We start from the raw sequence: 17,546 nt of genomic DNA, 5'->3' as shown, positions 1-17,546 counted from the left end.
GTAGTAGAGTCAGGAGCGTTGACAGGGGGGTCTAGGTGGTACTTTTGGACACGGGCCCGAAATATTTAAGGGGCTCAGATTTAAAAAATTCCCCGCAACTTCAAACATTATTAAGATCTTAATATAATCAGATCTAAAGGAATTGCCATCAGAGGTTAAAACAGCTCTTTCAGCCGTCAGATGTTAAACTACGGGCTCTGTGTTGAGAACACAACAAATCAATTCGAGACTTAATTTGAGAGACAACAGTCCGAAAATCGTCTTCTGCTTGTAGGCTTGATCTGTATTTGCTTTTGATGTAAGATAAAGCAGAAAACGTTGTTTCACATAAGTATGTACACCGTACTCAGGACCATAGTAGTACCAAAAGTCAAAAGAACATTCATCGCAGCCGCTGATAACTGTGGACATTCTTTTGCAACTGAAATTCAAATTTGAGTCAAAGTTCTTTTAGTATTAAAAGCGATCTTTGAACCGCGGCCACTTTTACTTGACAGGTCATCCAATGCTTCAATCATATCTGATGATACTGTGGACTAGATGGCGAGTATTTGATACTGTGAAGGATAATAATATTATTTCCAGTCGTATTGTTGTGGTATGGTGTCTTTGGGAAAATATTACACAATTGAGAAAGATTATGAAGATGAAATTATGGATTGTTTCACAATGTTTTGACCAAACTCGTTTTCTTCAAGGAAGTCGTTCAGCGAAGAAAACATACCCATTCGTCCACTTTCAACTAGGATAGACCAATGGTGAATTTTCTTTTTGAAGGCTTGTATCTTGTCATAGGCCTGTTAGAATCTCAATTGATTCGCCCAGCAAAGACAAATTTAAACTGTTTATCTTCTCAAACCTACAAGAAAAACACAGCAGTTTTGTCAACCAGTCAAAGTCGGTAAGATGTGCAGCAAGTTCGTGTTTTCTTTCCGTATGAAACAAGTAAACTTTATTTCGCAGCTCATGCGAACGGGTGAGAACTTTACCTCCCGATGATCATCTCACTGCAGAATGAATAAGAAAACTTTTATGCTTTGAGCTCATGTCATCGCAGAGAATGGTAAATAATCTTGTGTGGAAAGGTATCGATTTAATATAATCAACAATCAGAGGTTTAAACAAGCTGAAGTTCATTATAACACAGATCCATATTTATGGTAAGTATATTTTGCGACTCAAACTAAAAGGTCTTGCGACCCATATTTGGTTCGCGACTTACTATTGCGGACCCCTGGTCTAAAACAAAACTAGAAATTAAAAAAACCCACAAAATCATCTTTAGCAGTTCCTATTAGCCTATTCAAATCCAGCGGTTTGTAGCTACCTTTCAACTAGTCCAGGGGTGTGCAACGTGCGGCCCGCGGACCAAATGCGGCCCGCGAAGAAAAATTGTGCGGCCGCCAAGATGTGCCAGTTTTGAATTGTGTGCGGCCCGCGAAATGTGTTTATAATTTAGTTTAGTCTGGTACGTGCGAACAATTCATTGTAGAGTGGATGATTTTACATTTCGCACTTTCTGTTAACCATCTTAGAAGTCTCCCACCGGCCACGGCGAATCCGATTGTATTTAATTATTCGGAACGTCAGTAGATCAGAGGCACAGAATTGCTCAGAGGATAGCTCAAACTATGAAACCGTATTCTGACGGTAATTTTGTGAAGCAGTGTCTTATCGATGTCGCAGAAGAGATGTGCCCTAAAATGAAGAGTGAGTTCGAGAAAATAAGTCTGTCACGGTGGACGATAGCGAGGCGTAGGCTATAGATGATTTTGCTTGTGATATTAGTGACACTCTCAGGGATAAGGTGAAGAACTTTGTTTCATGGAGTTTTGCGATCGATGAAAGTACGGACCAGAAGGACACAGCACAGTAGGCCTTATTTGCAAAAGGAGTGGACAAAGGCTTGAACGAAACGTAAGAGCTTCTGTCACTACAGTCAATGAAGGGCACGACAACTGGTGCTGACATCTTTACTAACGTAGCCTATTTGATGCTTTTGACAAGTTTGAATTGGACTTGTCCAGCTTATGCGGAATCGCAACTGATGGTGCTCGATCCATGTCCGGAACTGGCATTGGATTCATAGGTCTCTTGAAGTTTGCCTTGAGGGAGAGAAAAATTGATGACGACATAGCAATTTTTCATTGTATCATTCACCAGCAAAACCTGTGCGCAAAACCCTTGAAGTTCAAACACGTCTTGAGCCCGGTTATTAAGGCAGTAATTTCATTCGAGCACGAGGGCTTAACCATTGTCAGTTTCAAAAGTGTCTGGATGATCTCAACACGACACATAAAGATCTACTATACTTTTCCGAGGTGCGTTGGTTAAGCAAAGACTGTATGTTGCAACGATTTTACGATTTGCGGAAAGAAGTCATCAATTTTTTGATTTTTACCGAAAACGTCTCAACCAAGATGACTTTTCACATTTGAAAAAATTTATGGCTTCAAAAATGGCTCTTTTTAGCTCAACGTATTTGTGCGAACAATTTTTTTCTAAAATGGGCGTAGTAAAATCTCCCTATTGATCGGTTCTGACAGACAAGCACTTGGAAAATGGACTTCGAATTGCGAGCACTTCCATTAAAGTAAATTTGGAAAAAGTCGTCGGGAAAAGAAGCCAGCTTGAAATTTCTCACTGAACTCGTAGTCGGTGTGACAATACATTTGAATAGCAGCTTTCTTCAGAAATTTATGCGTCTTAACTTAATATTTCTGCAAGGAGATAACCTCTAATAATGCCATAAGATCAATAATAAAAATAAACTACTTTTTTGTGCCTGCAACTACTAGAAAGCATATGTTAAATAAACGTGCGGCCGCGGTTTCACCCAGATATTTATATATGGCCCTCCTTTAATAAAGGTTGCACACCCCTGAACTAGTCTATAACCTAATGTAAACTACAAAATGCAATTACTTAACCTAATTAGAAACTAGACTCGTTTGTTACGTAATAACTAGTGTTGGACTATCTGGATAGACGTTGATCGTAACCGGCACAATTTTTGCTAAGTTTTTGTTTGTCGTATCCAGGCTTACACTCGGTAGTTGAAGATTTAGATTAAGTGTACGGAAGACAAGGAAGCCAATCTTCGTGTCCACCTTCAGGCATGCCTTTAAGTGTCCTGCTAAAGACACAGCCACATGCTCTTGAGCGGTGTCGAACCGGCGACCTTTCGATTGCCGTTCCAAGGCTCTCACCACTGTCTAAGTCAGGAGTGTCCAACCTTTTTGGCCAAAGGGCCACATGTAGTTTACGAATGGTTGCGCGGGCCACTTGAGTATGTACTGCTAATTTGTAATCTTAAAAATAACTGTCTGATAATTTCTAATTAAAACCCTCACACCCAAATTCTAATCTTAGAAATGTGTTTGTACATTTTATGGGTTATATAAGAAGAGTGAAGTTGGTTTTAAAGTGGTTTAAGGTTTTTAGTTGAAAGCAAGCCAGCAGCAAAGCGTAAAAAATGTCAAATTGGCAATTGACCCTTCTGATGTTGCCGGAACAGCGGAGTTGCGTGTCCCGTAATGTATTGTCCGGCTGGCCCTAGGTTCATCCACGAAAAACTTGCTCGCACAAGTAAGTGCTGCCGAATAATGATGTCACAAAAAGCAAGAAATATTGCTGATTGACTGACTCTTGAAGCACCAGTACTATTGTGTGGAAAAGGGTGGACGTAACAATGTGGAAAATGTGATGCGTAACAATGTGCATTGTGATACAATAAAATTAACTTGAACAGCTGTGCACCCCATGCACTAGGGATTATAGAGTAATAGAGAAAGAAAGCAAACAATAAATGCCAATTTATCGGAATGTAAGTTCGCCATAAATTACGTTGGCGATTGAGTTGATTATATAATATATGTCATTTCGAAAAATATCACGCGGGCCACTCAGAATCTTCTCGCGGGCCACATGTGGCCCGCGGGCCACAGGTTGGACGCCCCTGGTCTAAGTGTTATGCTAAGTGTTATCCGGGTATAATTTTGTTGGCTGCATTGACACTGACTGCTTTGTAACCAGCTGAGGAACAACGTATTCTGCGATGGATACAGCGCTATATAAAAACAAACATTATTATTATTATTTACCGGATAGCATAAAAGTAACGTTTTTAATGGTTTTACACCGCTTTAGCAAGTTCAGGTATCCTTAGTTATCTGTGACTGTGGTAATTGTGAGTTTTTGTGACTCAAATAGAAACACAAATGACTGAAACTATTATTTTGTCAATGCATGTATTCTAAAGATGAGGACTGTAGGCTAATGTGATTTAGTCGAAAAGTCTTGAATTCGAGTGTACACTATAAATTTACAAAAGTTTAGAGAGATTGAAACGGAATTCAAACATTTTAATAGTGAATACCCTGTATCTTGGGGCTACTTTTCATGTTCAAGAAATGGTAATGGGGAAAATAAGTTGGATCTACAGAAACAAAACTCCTCACCTGTTTACAGGATTTAACAATCGATACGTTGTATTTCATAACAAATGCGTTGCAGATACAATAAATGCTGAAAATGCGTGACTTTTTCATTTAGATGGGACGTGTGGACATTGACAATAAATTGTGTGTTGGACAGTTAGATGATTTTATAAGTCACTATTTGTGTAAATTTCGCAAGAGTGGTTGTCTGACAATCACTGTATATTATCCAGTTAGCCGGTTAGCTAAAATATAGGTATCCGGGTATATCCGTTATCCGGATAATACAATTTATTGATGTAAATACTTCCAAACTATCCCCAGTAGAAACTGCTTACTGTTATCTCTGTGGACGTTGTGATACTGCATGTAATTCCAAAATTGCATGTGTAAGTTAGATATATATAAAAAACGCCGTGTTGGTAAAAATAACCGAAAACAGACTTCAAGCCATAAAAGGTTTTCATTAAATTATCTTAAGCGCAGCCACATCCCACTGAAATTTGTTTTGGTCTACTTTCTCAATAGCACATTTCCGTCAAAAACGTACAGGCAATGCATACAGATCGAATTTTGCTAGCAGTGTTGCCCAGTGCTATCTTAATTCGGTATAGCTTAATTCTTCAAAAGAGTTTTCACAGACAGAAAAAGCTCCCAATGCAACAGCGATTGCCCAATGCCTAATGTTCAGTTTTTCTATATCTTCCTTAGCGTGTGGGACTGTGGGCATAGCAAATTATCTATACTCACAAAATACATTTCATCAGCTTGTTTGTGGCGGCAAGTGGTCTATGACCTTCAAGTAGGCCTTCTAGTTTTGAACTGTCAGCAGGACTGGTAGTGGTAGGACATTCTAGTACAGTTATACTATCAGTGCCAAACACCATCATCAACCATTGAAAGCTTGAAGTTATTGCAAAATCAACTTCCTTTTTGAACAGCCAGTAGTCTTTGAACAGCCAATGCAAGGGTATCGGAAAACGGCACGTTGTACAATGCTTATGTAGATAAGTAGATTAACTCAAGTTTTCATGAGTATATTTCTTGTTTTGACAATGAAAAAAATTAATGCTGCGAGGAAGGTCACAAAATATGTGACAGACTTTGCAGCCCACCTCCATTCTGTCCACGCCTTACGGAGATTAGTATCAGTTTAGTTACGTAAACTACTGTAACGAGTGCATAATGTTAAATGACGGATTGAAATTGCACATTCAAACAATGCCAATTGGCATATTGTAACTGTAAGCAACATTGCTATATACTTAGTTTTCCAGTTGTTTATTGTTTTATTGGTACATGACAACCTTTCTGCAACATTTATGTACATTGTACCACGTTATGTAAATACTGTGACTTGCCGCATGCATGAAACCGGATTTAACTGTTGCTTGGTTAATTCCACGCCTACAGTTAACCTACTCATATTTGCATTGGAAGGTTTAAGCAAATGGTTGTGTAATTTGGCAACTCGTCTTGCTCTATGTAAGGAAGTAAGCTGGTTCTGTCATGGATGACCGTGAATTGCCAGATTCTGGCACCGAAAACTTGTTTGAGTCTGTGATGAAAGAATTTAAGTTCAGGGTCAAAGTTGTTCCCCCTGAACCAATAAGAGTCAAGCATACGGATCCGCCTAAAAGAGAACTCACCAAACCACAGATACCAAAATCTAAACCAACTGGGTTGGCAGAATTTTCAGCTTACCACAAGAATTCTGAAAATGTAGAAACAAATGGCAGCCAAAGTCGAACATTGCCGGCATGTAAGCAAATAGTAAATCAAGACAACGGTTTTATAGGAGCTCCTCAAGTTCCACCGATCAAGCCTAAAAGGCGCAACAAGCCTCTTGTTACGGAGAAAACCACAATTCCAAAAACTCAAGATACGCATGAGCTGAGTGAACTTCGAATGAATTCAGATCTTAAAGAGTTTTTGGATTCTGCTTTTTCGTCTAGTTCAAAATCAAAGGAAACTTTTTTCTTTGACGATGATATTTCACCAGACTCAACTCACCCTACGCCTGAACACATCGAAGAGTGTGATGATAACAACACAAATGACCGTGACACTCTCACGAGAACAAATTTGGATGTAATATCAAGCCAGCCTCAAAATCGTTACGAAAATGATGTTGACGGAAACGTAAAAGGGTTTAGGAGTATGTTGCAAAAGGAAGACAGCCTTGATTTTGAGGCCTCTCCCAACTTCTTAGATGCTGATTACCAATCTTACGGGGGTGGTTGTGACTTACAGCTCGACGCTTTGTCCATGTACAGCGCCATGTCGGATGAGGAAGCGCATTCTAATGGTTGGCCAACCGCCGATGATCGACGCAACAGAAGAGGAACGGAAGATAATCTTTCACTTTCTTCTTTTACAAGTGCTGATGTTGCATTGGACGGTAAGAAATCGAACGGTAAACGGATTAACGCACGTGAAAGAGCAAAGATACTGAAGAAGCAAGCTGCTGCTAAGAAGGAAAAGATGGGCGCTCTTTTTGATGCAGCAGCCTCCAACGCAACGGATAAGTTCAAAAAGCTAAGGAAACCAAGCATGAAGTTACCCGGAGGAAGATATAGAAAAGGGTTTGGAAATAAGTAAGTGCCACTAGCCTATTGCAATATTGCATGCAATAGTTATATAAGCGAAGTTACATTGAAATGAAAACCTTCAAGTTTTTTTTTTATTTTTTTTGTTGGATTTAAAAATTAATATATATCAGCTTATTGTCATTCCATCGTTTATGATGCAAAGGTTTACTTTACATAGTGTAGAAATAAAAGGTTCAGTTGAATTTACTACGGTTGTTCATAACAGTATCCAGTGCTGTATTTTGTGTAGACCTGCTATAACTACTGGGAACACTAACCCCAACAAACTGGTAGAGTGTTTAATCACAAGGTTATGTTTACATATAACATACCTTGTTTTTAGCATCTTTATGCAAAGCCGAAACAATCTGCAATTGTAATTTTTGTATCTTATTATTTCATCCTTGTTTCTTCCATGCACAATGCACATATGCTACTCAACAAACGGAGTTAGTCGTTAATGTTGTTGTCTATGGCTATTTGTAGCCTTTTCCTTCTGTCTTTACTTTATGCCAGGGGTGACAAACCTTTTTGCGGTCGCGGGCAACTTTGTCAATTACACATGAGTTATCGGCAGGGAATGGGATAGAATGGAATGGAAGACGTTTTTTCCATCTTCCATCCTGAGATTTTCTTCCATTCCATCTTAGAAATCTTCCATTCCATCTTCCATTCCATTTCAGAAATCTCTTCCATCTTCCATTCCATCTTCCATTCCATCTTCCATTCCATCTTCCATTCCATCTTCCATTCCATCTTCCATTCCATCTTCCATTCCATCTTCCATTCCATCTTCCATTCCATCTTCCATTCCATCTTCCATTCCATCTTCCATTCCATCTTCCATTCCATCTTCCATTCCATCTTCCATTCCATCTTCCGTTCCATCTTCCATTCCATCTTCCATTCCATCTTCCATTCCATCTTCCATTCCATCTTCCATTCCATCTTCCATTCCATCTTCCATTCCATCTTCCATTCCATCTTCCATTCCATCTTCCATTCCATCTTCCATTCCATCTTCCATTCCATCTTCCATTCCATCTTCCATTCCATCTTCCATTCCATCTTCCATTCCATCTTCCATTCCATCTTCCATTCCATCTTCCATTCCATCTTCCATTCCATCTTCCATTCCATCTTCCATTCCATCTTCCATTCCATCTTCCATTCCATCTTCCATTCCATCTTCCATTCCATCTTCCATTCCATCTTCCATTCCATCTTCCATTCCATCTTCCATTCCATCTTCCATTCCATCTTCCATTCCATCTTCCATTCCATCTTCCATTCCATCTTCCATCTTCACATTTTGTGATCTCCGCGTTGAATATGCCACAAATAAACCTAATAACCATAGGCTAAATTTAAAGCTAAAAATTTAACAGCAGTATTTTCCTAAAGATTACGTAGGCTACCGTTTGGTGTTATAACTAGAAACGTAGATTGATTCTATAAATACAGAGAGAAACAACACCTAGCAAAGTTAAAGAAACTGTAGTAGTAGTCTACGTTGGCAGGCCCTGATTTAGGGGGGGGAAGAGAGTGCAGGTACCCCGGGCCCCCGACTTTTGAAAGGCCCCCCTACGTGGGCAAAATGTGATTTTGTGTTATTATTATTTTTTTCTTTCAGCCTTTGAAGTTTCTGCAAAGTGCTGTGTAGAGCAGTAGGCCCTATTATATTAATGCTACTGTAGTCGTAGAGGTGGTTTTTCGCGCCATAGGCGGAAAAAAGTTTTTTTGCACGGGGGCCCCCGATCTGAAAGTGCTCCAGCCCCCCCATCAGCTAAATCCGGCCCTGTACGTTGGAGAAGATAACAAAGTAACGAAAATACTTGAGAAGCATCGCGGACAATTAGTGTAATAAAATGCATGTCTTGATAAAGCGTTAGAAAGTTAATGATGGAATTGGGATGGAATGATGGAAGATGTCTTCCATCCCATCATCAAGATCTTCCATTCCTTTCCATCCTTGACATTTTCCATCTTCCATCCCAAAATCTGTCTTCCATTCTATTCCATCTTCCATTCCATTCCATCCCATCCCATTCCCTGGTTATCGGGCCACACAACTTTTTAATCGTAACCTACTATGAAATCTTTTAGAAGCGACTCAAGATATTATTCGTGAAAAGTAACAAACGGCAGATGAAAGTAATAAAACCCACACAGTTGAAATTATCTTACGCAAAATCGAAGCACACAACAGTAAAAAATTAAAACAAATCAACTTGAGCAAAAAGGATAGAGCAACAGTTATAATTGCGCTGATAATGAAGACAGTTTAATTTTCAAAGCATTTGCTTTCATATGAGTATGATTCTTTCTTTTTTTGGCTCTATCCTTTTTTCTCAAGTTGACTAAATGTTTCGACCATTATGCTCCGAAATAACAAATCAGTTAATGAAATTTCTTTTTCTGACAACAAACAAAGCCCATGCGAATCATACAGCTGAAGCTATCTAATGCAGCATTGAAGCGTAAAATATTAAAAAATAACATTGAAACATTGAATTGAGCAAAGAAAAAGTGTACCAGTGAAGGCATAAAACAGCTTTGAGATGCCTTTTGTCTTTAATGCATGAGCGATTGTCAAATTGTTTTGCGGGCCGCAACGGGCCGCAGGTTCGTCACCTTTGCTTTATGCATTAAAAACGTCTAACTCTAAAAATAATATTTTACACTAAAAAAATAAAGAAGGCGAAAACCGTAAACAAGAAAATAAAATATCTTCTGACAGGTGTCACATAGGCGTAGCCAGGGGGGGGGGGGGGGCGAAAGGGGCCATGCCCCCCCAAATTTTCAAAGTTTGGATTCCGAAGTTAAGCCCTTTGTTAAAAATATAATAAAATTTGTAGAAATTTATATCGTTTTCCAAGACATCTGGCTATTAACATCTCCCAGGACTTGTTTTAGACACACAGATAGACACCAATAAATTTTGCAAATCGTAAATCGCGCAAAGTTTACGCGATTTACGCTTCTTTTAACTAATCTATGGAAGCAATTTCAGAATCGCTTACTCTGTTGGGTTTTTGTGTGGTTTATGAGTGGCTGAGTTTTCGGTGTTCTCTAATTTTAGCCGCAGTTTTTGCCCGTTCGTGTGTAATAGCTACCTTTAATAAGTTAATAGCTGTTTATCTGCTAAATATTTCATACAAATATTATCCTAAAAATGTTTCCAGAAAGCGCTATAATCCAATATTTGAGTGTAATTTTGCAAAATTTTCCAGGGGAGCATGCCCCCGGACCCCCTAGAATACGCGTGCCTTCGGCACGCTCTAACCCCCACCACTTTTATTGCTTCCCTTGCTCGACCCATCAGGATACGCCACTGCACATCAGGTGGCGATGTCTTTAATCAAACACTTTGTCGTTCTCTTCAATTCATCAAATATTTGGCCCTCCCCAAAAAAAATTTCTGGCTACGCCACTGGGTGTCAAACCCACAACAATGCTTGATATGAACTACTCGGTTGCATGTCTTGTAATACAAACGAATTTATTTTCACATCAGTCAGTACAATCTTATTTAAATAGAATAAGCTTTAACTGAAGATGATCTAGCTGCTGGCTGGTCGAAATCGATTTATAGCTGTTCATGATTGAACTGACTTGTGTAAAAATAAATTCGTTTGTATTACAAAAATCATAAGTTGATTATTGTGGTATTAGTTGCATATCCATATAGTGAGGGGATGATTCAATTGACAATCCTTGTTCATTAAAAAGCACAGGTCACCAAAAAGGAACCGTTGTTTTGAAAAGTGGCTCTTATAACATGACCCAATGTTTGCGTTCTTCAAATACTTTCATTTTCAAACATAATCGCTATATTGAAATTGTCTCAAGGGGCATCTAGTCGAATTTCATTTCCACTATTCCTTCTAGTAAGATTCTCCTTTAAATTGTATTCCCATGGACATAATTGCGTGTTGCGTTGCCAATTGAAGTGCCGGAACGCCTTTTGGCTTTATGCCTACCACTGTTGAGTATCCTTTTCTTGCGCTCTTATATATTCGGTTGTATTGCCACAATTCCCCTTTAGGTTGGTGTTTGAAATCAAGCTCTGTTTTCTACACAAATCTTTACCTATAAACTCACACCATTTTTTTAACAATAAGAATAATAAATAATTGGTCACAGCGGTAAACCATAATCTCTTCGTGGGAAAATTTTAACATAAAGTTCCGGGATCCGTTCGTCTGTATATAATGACCGAAGAAACACACACTTGAACTTCTTTTCAAACAGTGTATTTCTGTAAAAATTAGCCCGCGGCTACCGAAAACGAAGGGGTGCAACGCCGTACACCACTTAAACTTGTCACTACAAACCAGACTAATTGGATAAAGACGGAATTTTTGTCCAGCTGTCAAGCACTAAGCAAACAGTTAAATGTGCGACTAACTCTCAAGCAACCATTTCACGAATGACCAGAATAGATATCAATATCTCAAATTCACGTATGCAGTACTGTGACACAATAGTGAAAGACATTGTCACGCAATTCAAAACAGGTGTTTAAGCTAGTGATCCAATGTTTCATGTTTAAACAGGTTTCAAACTGAAACAGGTTTAAACAGGTTTGACACAAGTCTTATGAACGATGGTGCAATTTTGGCACATTTTCTAGCAACTTCCATGACGTAATATTCAGTAGACTTGAACGGTTTTTATATGACGTTTGATTAGGTGAACAATTGTCTGAAACAATAATAATAATAAATAATAATAATAATATATACAGTAATTATAATTAATAATATAATAATATATAATAATAATAATAACAAATAATAAAACTTAACAATATTTTGCTCTTTAGTTTTTTGTCAGTAGGGCGAAATTGCAGTAAATTCTAGTTTAATAAATTCTGGTTAAAATTCTTGTTCTAGTTTAATTTTACAAAACTTTCATGTTCAGAGTTCAGTATTTTTATTAAAAATGCATTCGGAGAATCAGCAGAGCCCTGTTTATGGCTAGGGATGGTAGAAGTAGTCCCTATTGTAGAGGTATTCCAGTTCCACTGTCCCTATTTATGACATATGCAATTATGCATTTCGCTCTGCAACTGTAGAGCATTATTAGTGCCTTATTCAAATAGAATCGAGATATTTTTAACATTGGTTTATTTTATCATGGTTAAGTTGCTGCGGAAAAGTCCCAACGCCATCGGGTGTTGTGTGAATGGCGGTTTGTCAGGCAGTAGTTTACGTGTTGACTTGCTGTTTTGCGTACATGCACAATGCACATTGCTCTCTGTTCTCATGATTCTATTTGAATAAGGCACTAATGATGCTCTACAGTAGTAAAGCGAAATGCATATGTCATAAATAGGACTCTGCTGATTCTCCATGCATTTTTAATAATAAATACTGAATTCTGAATTGATACTTGATAAAGAATCGCTGGCCTGCTGCTTCGTAGTCAGGAGATTCCCTATCCTTAATGGAACCCAATAAACTTTCATGTTGACTTGTCATTTCCGCACTGCAGCTTGCTGTTTGAGCTTGATTGTTGTTGTGCTGTGACGAAACAATCTCGAAACTTTCTGGTGATATTCTTGGCCCCAGTGACTACAATAATTTTGCATCCATATTTACTTTTTATAATGCTTGTAAAGTGACGCGAGTGAAGGTCAGGTGCCTTCCAAAATCATTGATAGAGGATGAAAGAAAAAGTGACGTTTGAATGTGTCATGGTATTTATTTATCACGACACAATAGCATCACTTCGTGTTAACGCCAGGTAACTCTGTTACAACCTACCTGTAACAATAAGATGAGTGAATCACCAACGCAGGTATTCAGGAAGTAATATGCAAGTGTGTGCACTTTGTGCTTCAACCATTCCAGCAGCAGCTACCCACTGTGGCACTGCGCCATGTTGAAGAGATTAGAAGAGCACAGGGAGTTTTATAGCAGGTGGCTAGAATTGTGTGTAACTACAGCTGAGTTTGTCAAGTTTAAAAATGATGCAATGGTTGTGTGTACTATAAACACCAAATTCAAATGTACACCAAAGCTATAGGTTCTTTTGGATTCGTTATGACTCATCTTTGTATGTTTACTGGACTTTTTATTCCTTGAGTTCAAGCTATTTTGACAAAGCACAATTTTTTCGCAGAGTAAAAGCCATTTATTCTAGTTTTGACAATACAACATATTGCAAAAATCTTAAGTATACCAACGACATCGTGACATCTCTAACAATGACGTTAACTATGTCATTGCTATTGCTTGGATGTCTAAGATTTTGCGTTAGTCTGAGCATAAATAAGTAGTGACGTCATCACCCACCCTGCAAAAAGTGATGACAATTTTTTCAAATATTCTGGTCAATCTTTTGCATTGCACAGGATATATGAGGACAGGTTCATAAGCAAAGGTCAAGAGAGTCTATATAGAATTCAGGGCAAGATGATTGTCTCAGGCATGTAACCGTACTGTGAAGGACCGAAACTGTTCTTGCCTTCGTACAAATAGTCCAGTTATGACGCATTTGAATAAAATCACATTAAAAGTTTATTAGTTTACTAAGGAAGCGTTATTTCGCTGACTTTCCATTACAATGATGATCCAAGTGAAAGTGTCATCGGCACGTTGAATCATTACCTGGTGACGTAGACTCAACGCAAAAGAGTAGTCACAAGATTTTTGTCATCTCAGTATTGACATAATTGTCTTTGGAATGCTTCGTATGGTTGAAAACAACGAAATTGTGACTTCAGGCCAGAAAATGAGATCAGTCGAAGATCTGAGCTGGTAGTTTACTGTGATCCCACTTACCGGCACTTGCAATCTTGGTTCTGATTCGTCTCTTCCCAAACTATTATTCTTGTGGTCGTGATAAAGACGTTAAAGTTTCGGTGTTAAAACTATTTTCAATATGTTTGTTATTGCATGAAATGTTAGAATGTTACAAGAAAAAGTTGTAATGTGTATAAACGGTTCACGTTACCTTTGCGAAAATTTCCTAGAGCTAGAGTTGAAGGGAGTTTTCTGCTCTAGTGAACTTCTTATTACTCTTTCATGTCTCAAAAGCCACTGCTAGTTTTAGTTTCAATTGTGACCTCATTTCGAAGTCTGGCTGTGCAGTCTCGGTGCAATGGCTGTTGAGTAATTGAGAGTAGAACATTGTAGGGTAGGCACTACGGCATTGCCACTTACCCCGAATGTAGCCCAATGCTTGATCTCAAGAGCTCAAAGGTGAGAATATAACGTTCTTATTATCTTTGGCTCTAACGAGAGTAAGATGATCAGTTCCTTTCTCTTGGCCGCCTTCCTTCAGAAACTACGCCCACCTAATTTATTGCACACTGGGTAGAGGTAAGCGGGGATTTCAACAACCGAAGCACTACAGCAAGGAAACTGACTCAACGGCATGGCCTCAATGAATGTATTTAAGGGGGATGTTTGAGATTTTATTTTGTAAGATTCAGTAACTGAACAGTAGTCATGGACATGGCTGTTTACGTCCTGTAAAAGGTAACCTGGCAATACCGTTGTGCCTACAGTCAGAGCCGGATTTAGAAAAATACCCTTAGCTATACCTCCGTTGAGGCTCACAACTTCCACCCTAACAGCCATAGAGACACGTATTTCATTTTCAAGCAACCACTTATACGATAGTGAATTATTAGTGATGTAGAACTATGCACGCAAGTATGTCGCTTTTAAATATACGTGTTCGGTCTTAAATTTTGAGGCCCTAATGGTAAATCCAGCACTGCCTACAGTGTTCCACTCTCAATTACTCGGTACAACAGCCGTTGCACCGAGACTGCACAGCCAGACTTTGAAATGAGGTCACAACTGAAACTAAAACTGGCAGTAGCTTGTGAGATATGAAAAAAGAGCAATAAAAAGTTTAGTAAATCGAAGCAGAATTACATGATTAGAAAGCAAGTGTCTTATCCACTACGCCATCCTATTTGTAGGCCTAGGTTACTTATACTGTGATAAGTTAAATAAAAAGTTATTTGTGTTGGTATGATATTGCAATTTACCACAAAAGTTAAGGAAAGTGCTTTATGTTGATTAAGTCTTTGGTTATGTAAATCTGTCTTTGTCAGCAAATGCAACGGTAAACAAACCGTCAGATAAGATACACTGCACAGCAGGGTCTTAAACACGCCGTCCGCTAGGATTAACCCTAACCTAACGTTTTGGTGTGGCCGCGATGCATTTTAAATTTTCAAATAACATATTACAATAACCCTTCAAATGCCAGATAGTTTTTAAGATTAAAAATACTGCTACTTTATAAATTTTTATTAATTAAAATACATTTTAGACCAAGACTGCAAAAATAAAATGTGTGGTTATTCAAAAAATACTAAAGTAACTGTTTGTATGAGCAGCTATATTGTTGTTTTTTTATTCCTTTTTACTTGTAACAACGACTGTTCTATTTGAAGAAGATGCCGCTTGGGAGAAGAAAGTTGTCTACTTCCGGTATTTCTGGAATACGTAGATCAGTGAGAATAAAAATGGAGAAATATTCACAAAGACTGGCAATGGGTTTTGGCAGATCCTCTCCTCGCAGTGAAGGCAACAGTAGTGACAGAGAAGCGCATCATTTTAGTTTTGAAAACCTTAATGGTGCATGTTCTGATACTTCCAGTCCATACAAATATCCACAGACTCCTCCCAGAACCCCAAATACTCCAAGTTCTACTCCCACCTTTCCTAGGTCGTCTCTGGTGACCTCTAGCGCAAGATCTACTTGTCTGAAACGAAGATTGGGTCGACTTGATTCAAGCGATAGCTAAAACAGGTACAACGGCGCAAATAATTCTACTGATTTAGAACAGCGTGGTCCTAAGCCTGGCACCCAGTGGCTCCGAGAGGGGGGGGGGAGTCGGGCCAGTTTCCCCCCTAGCAAAACATTGTAAAGGAAAAACGAATAATTTTTGTTTTGGCACTTTTGAGGGGGGCCCATTTTTAGTACTAAAGTAAAAAAGTACCAACTAAATAATCAACAAATTCTTAAATGAAGTGCGTAGTTCCAAGTATTTCTCAATCATTGTAAATGTCACTCTCAATGGTTCTCACCAAGAACAAATCATTTTCTTGTTAAGGTAGGCTATGTTAAACAGCTTCAAGACGTAAAATCTGAAGCTGAAATGATTTCTGTATCACTGAACGGTTTCGATTGTAGGCTACTGATAGTTTCAACTTCAAAACTGGTGCTGTTTTAGCTAAGCGGGAACTATTTTTGCTTGACAACTGAACCTTAACTTCAAAATCTGCGTTGGTCAGGCATAAGATGTTGTATCCAACATAAGTTATCTGGGAAAGTTAAAGGTATCAGTCCAAGCACGGTTAAAGAAAGTAAATCCTGTATATTTTGTGTTTATGGATCATCATCAGTCATCATCTCCGCCTGCAGCAGATTGCTCATCAACATGAGTTATTTGCTTCCAAGAGTGGCGATTTTGAGCCAGCTCGCCCAGTGTCGCCAAGTTGAGTCCGGTCCATGATTGGATGTTGTCTTGCCATCGTTTTGGTTGTCTGCCACGTTTTATTTTTCTTTCTACTTTTCCTTCTATGCAAACTTTGCTGATTCCAAATTGTGATCTTTTAGTGTGGCCGAACAGTTTTAAAACTTTGATTTTATTATTGCTGCAATTGGATGTAATTTTGTCATAGTTAAAAGATCTTCTGTTTTCGTGTGGTCAAGTAGCCTTTTGTTGATCATGCTTCTCATGATGTGATTTTGGAAGGTAGTGAGTTTTTTCTTCATTTGAGTTTTTTGTTTATGGATGTTGTTGCTTAGGCTAAATCTAGTTGGAATTCATAATGTTGCCTACAGACAGCGTTGTTCAAATGTCTTATCATTTTTGGAGTAATTGATTATCTGTAAGCTTGTGGCATCTTTAAAGTTATAGCCCAGTCAGAGAAAAATTCTGAAAAATGTAAAGTAAGCTGTCCTATCATCTTGCAAAGAAAATTGACTTCGAGAGGGTAATCAAGGCGTGGTGCAGTCAAACCCAATGCTTTACATTACCCTTTTGCAATTGAAGCTCTAAAGACGTTTCTTAAATGCATCCAGTTGGAACCAACAAGAGCTTGATCGGAAGCTGAGTCAATGCTTAAGTAGCCTACAACTAGCAGTTTTAAATTTGTGGCTGCTTTGCATTATGTGAATTACCGTCCTAAACAAGATTCACTGATGAAATTAAAGGAAGATGTAATCTAAGTAAGAGAAAGTGGAGAAGAGTAGGCTACTACTCGCAAGCTAAAGTTGCAGTGGCAATTATAAATTTAAAAGAAAATGATTTTCTTTTCCTGAGAACAGAACGCTTTTATAACTCCACCTAGCTGAATCATTCGAAGGAAATGTATTCTACCGTACATTGCAAAGGATTCGACAGTTGTTGGAATTGACAAATGTATCAACAAACTCAAACATATCGTCGATGAGTTTGAAGTTCCATGAAAATTTCATCGCAGGCTTATGTCTGCTGTGCAGTTGCGGGCATGTGGACAAATTTAAACCATTTGTAGGC

The 17,546-nt window shown here is 38.5% G+C and overlaps 1 protein-coding gene across 1 annotated transcript in view; it reads left to right on the top strand.

Annotated features, from left to right (window-relative positions):
* Positions 1 to 5,948: 5,948 nt before the first annotated feature.
* Positions 5,949 to 17,546, top strand: part of LOC145782978 (uncharacterized) — a 41,408-nt gene continuing 29,810 nt past the window's right edge. Inside the window, exon 1 of the mRNA XM_082594736.1 lies at positions 5,949 to 7,036. Within this exon, the coding sequence (XP_082450862.1) occupies positions 5,949 to 7,036 (1,088 nt within the window). The remainder of the gene's footprint in view (positions 7,037 to 17,546) is intronic.

This window comes from Aplidium turbinatum, chromosome 14 (genome assembly GCF_918807975.1).
Source record: "Aplidium turbinatum chromosome 14, kaAplTurb1.1, whole genome shotgun sequence".
Classification (NCBI taxonomy): Eukaryota; Metazoa; Chordata; class Ascidiacea; order Aplousobranchia; family Polyclinidae; genus Aplidium; species Aplidium turbinatum.
Note: the sequence above shows the minus strand (reverse complement) of the source record. Positions and strands in the feature narration are given on the sequence as shown.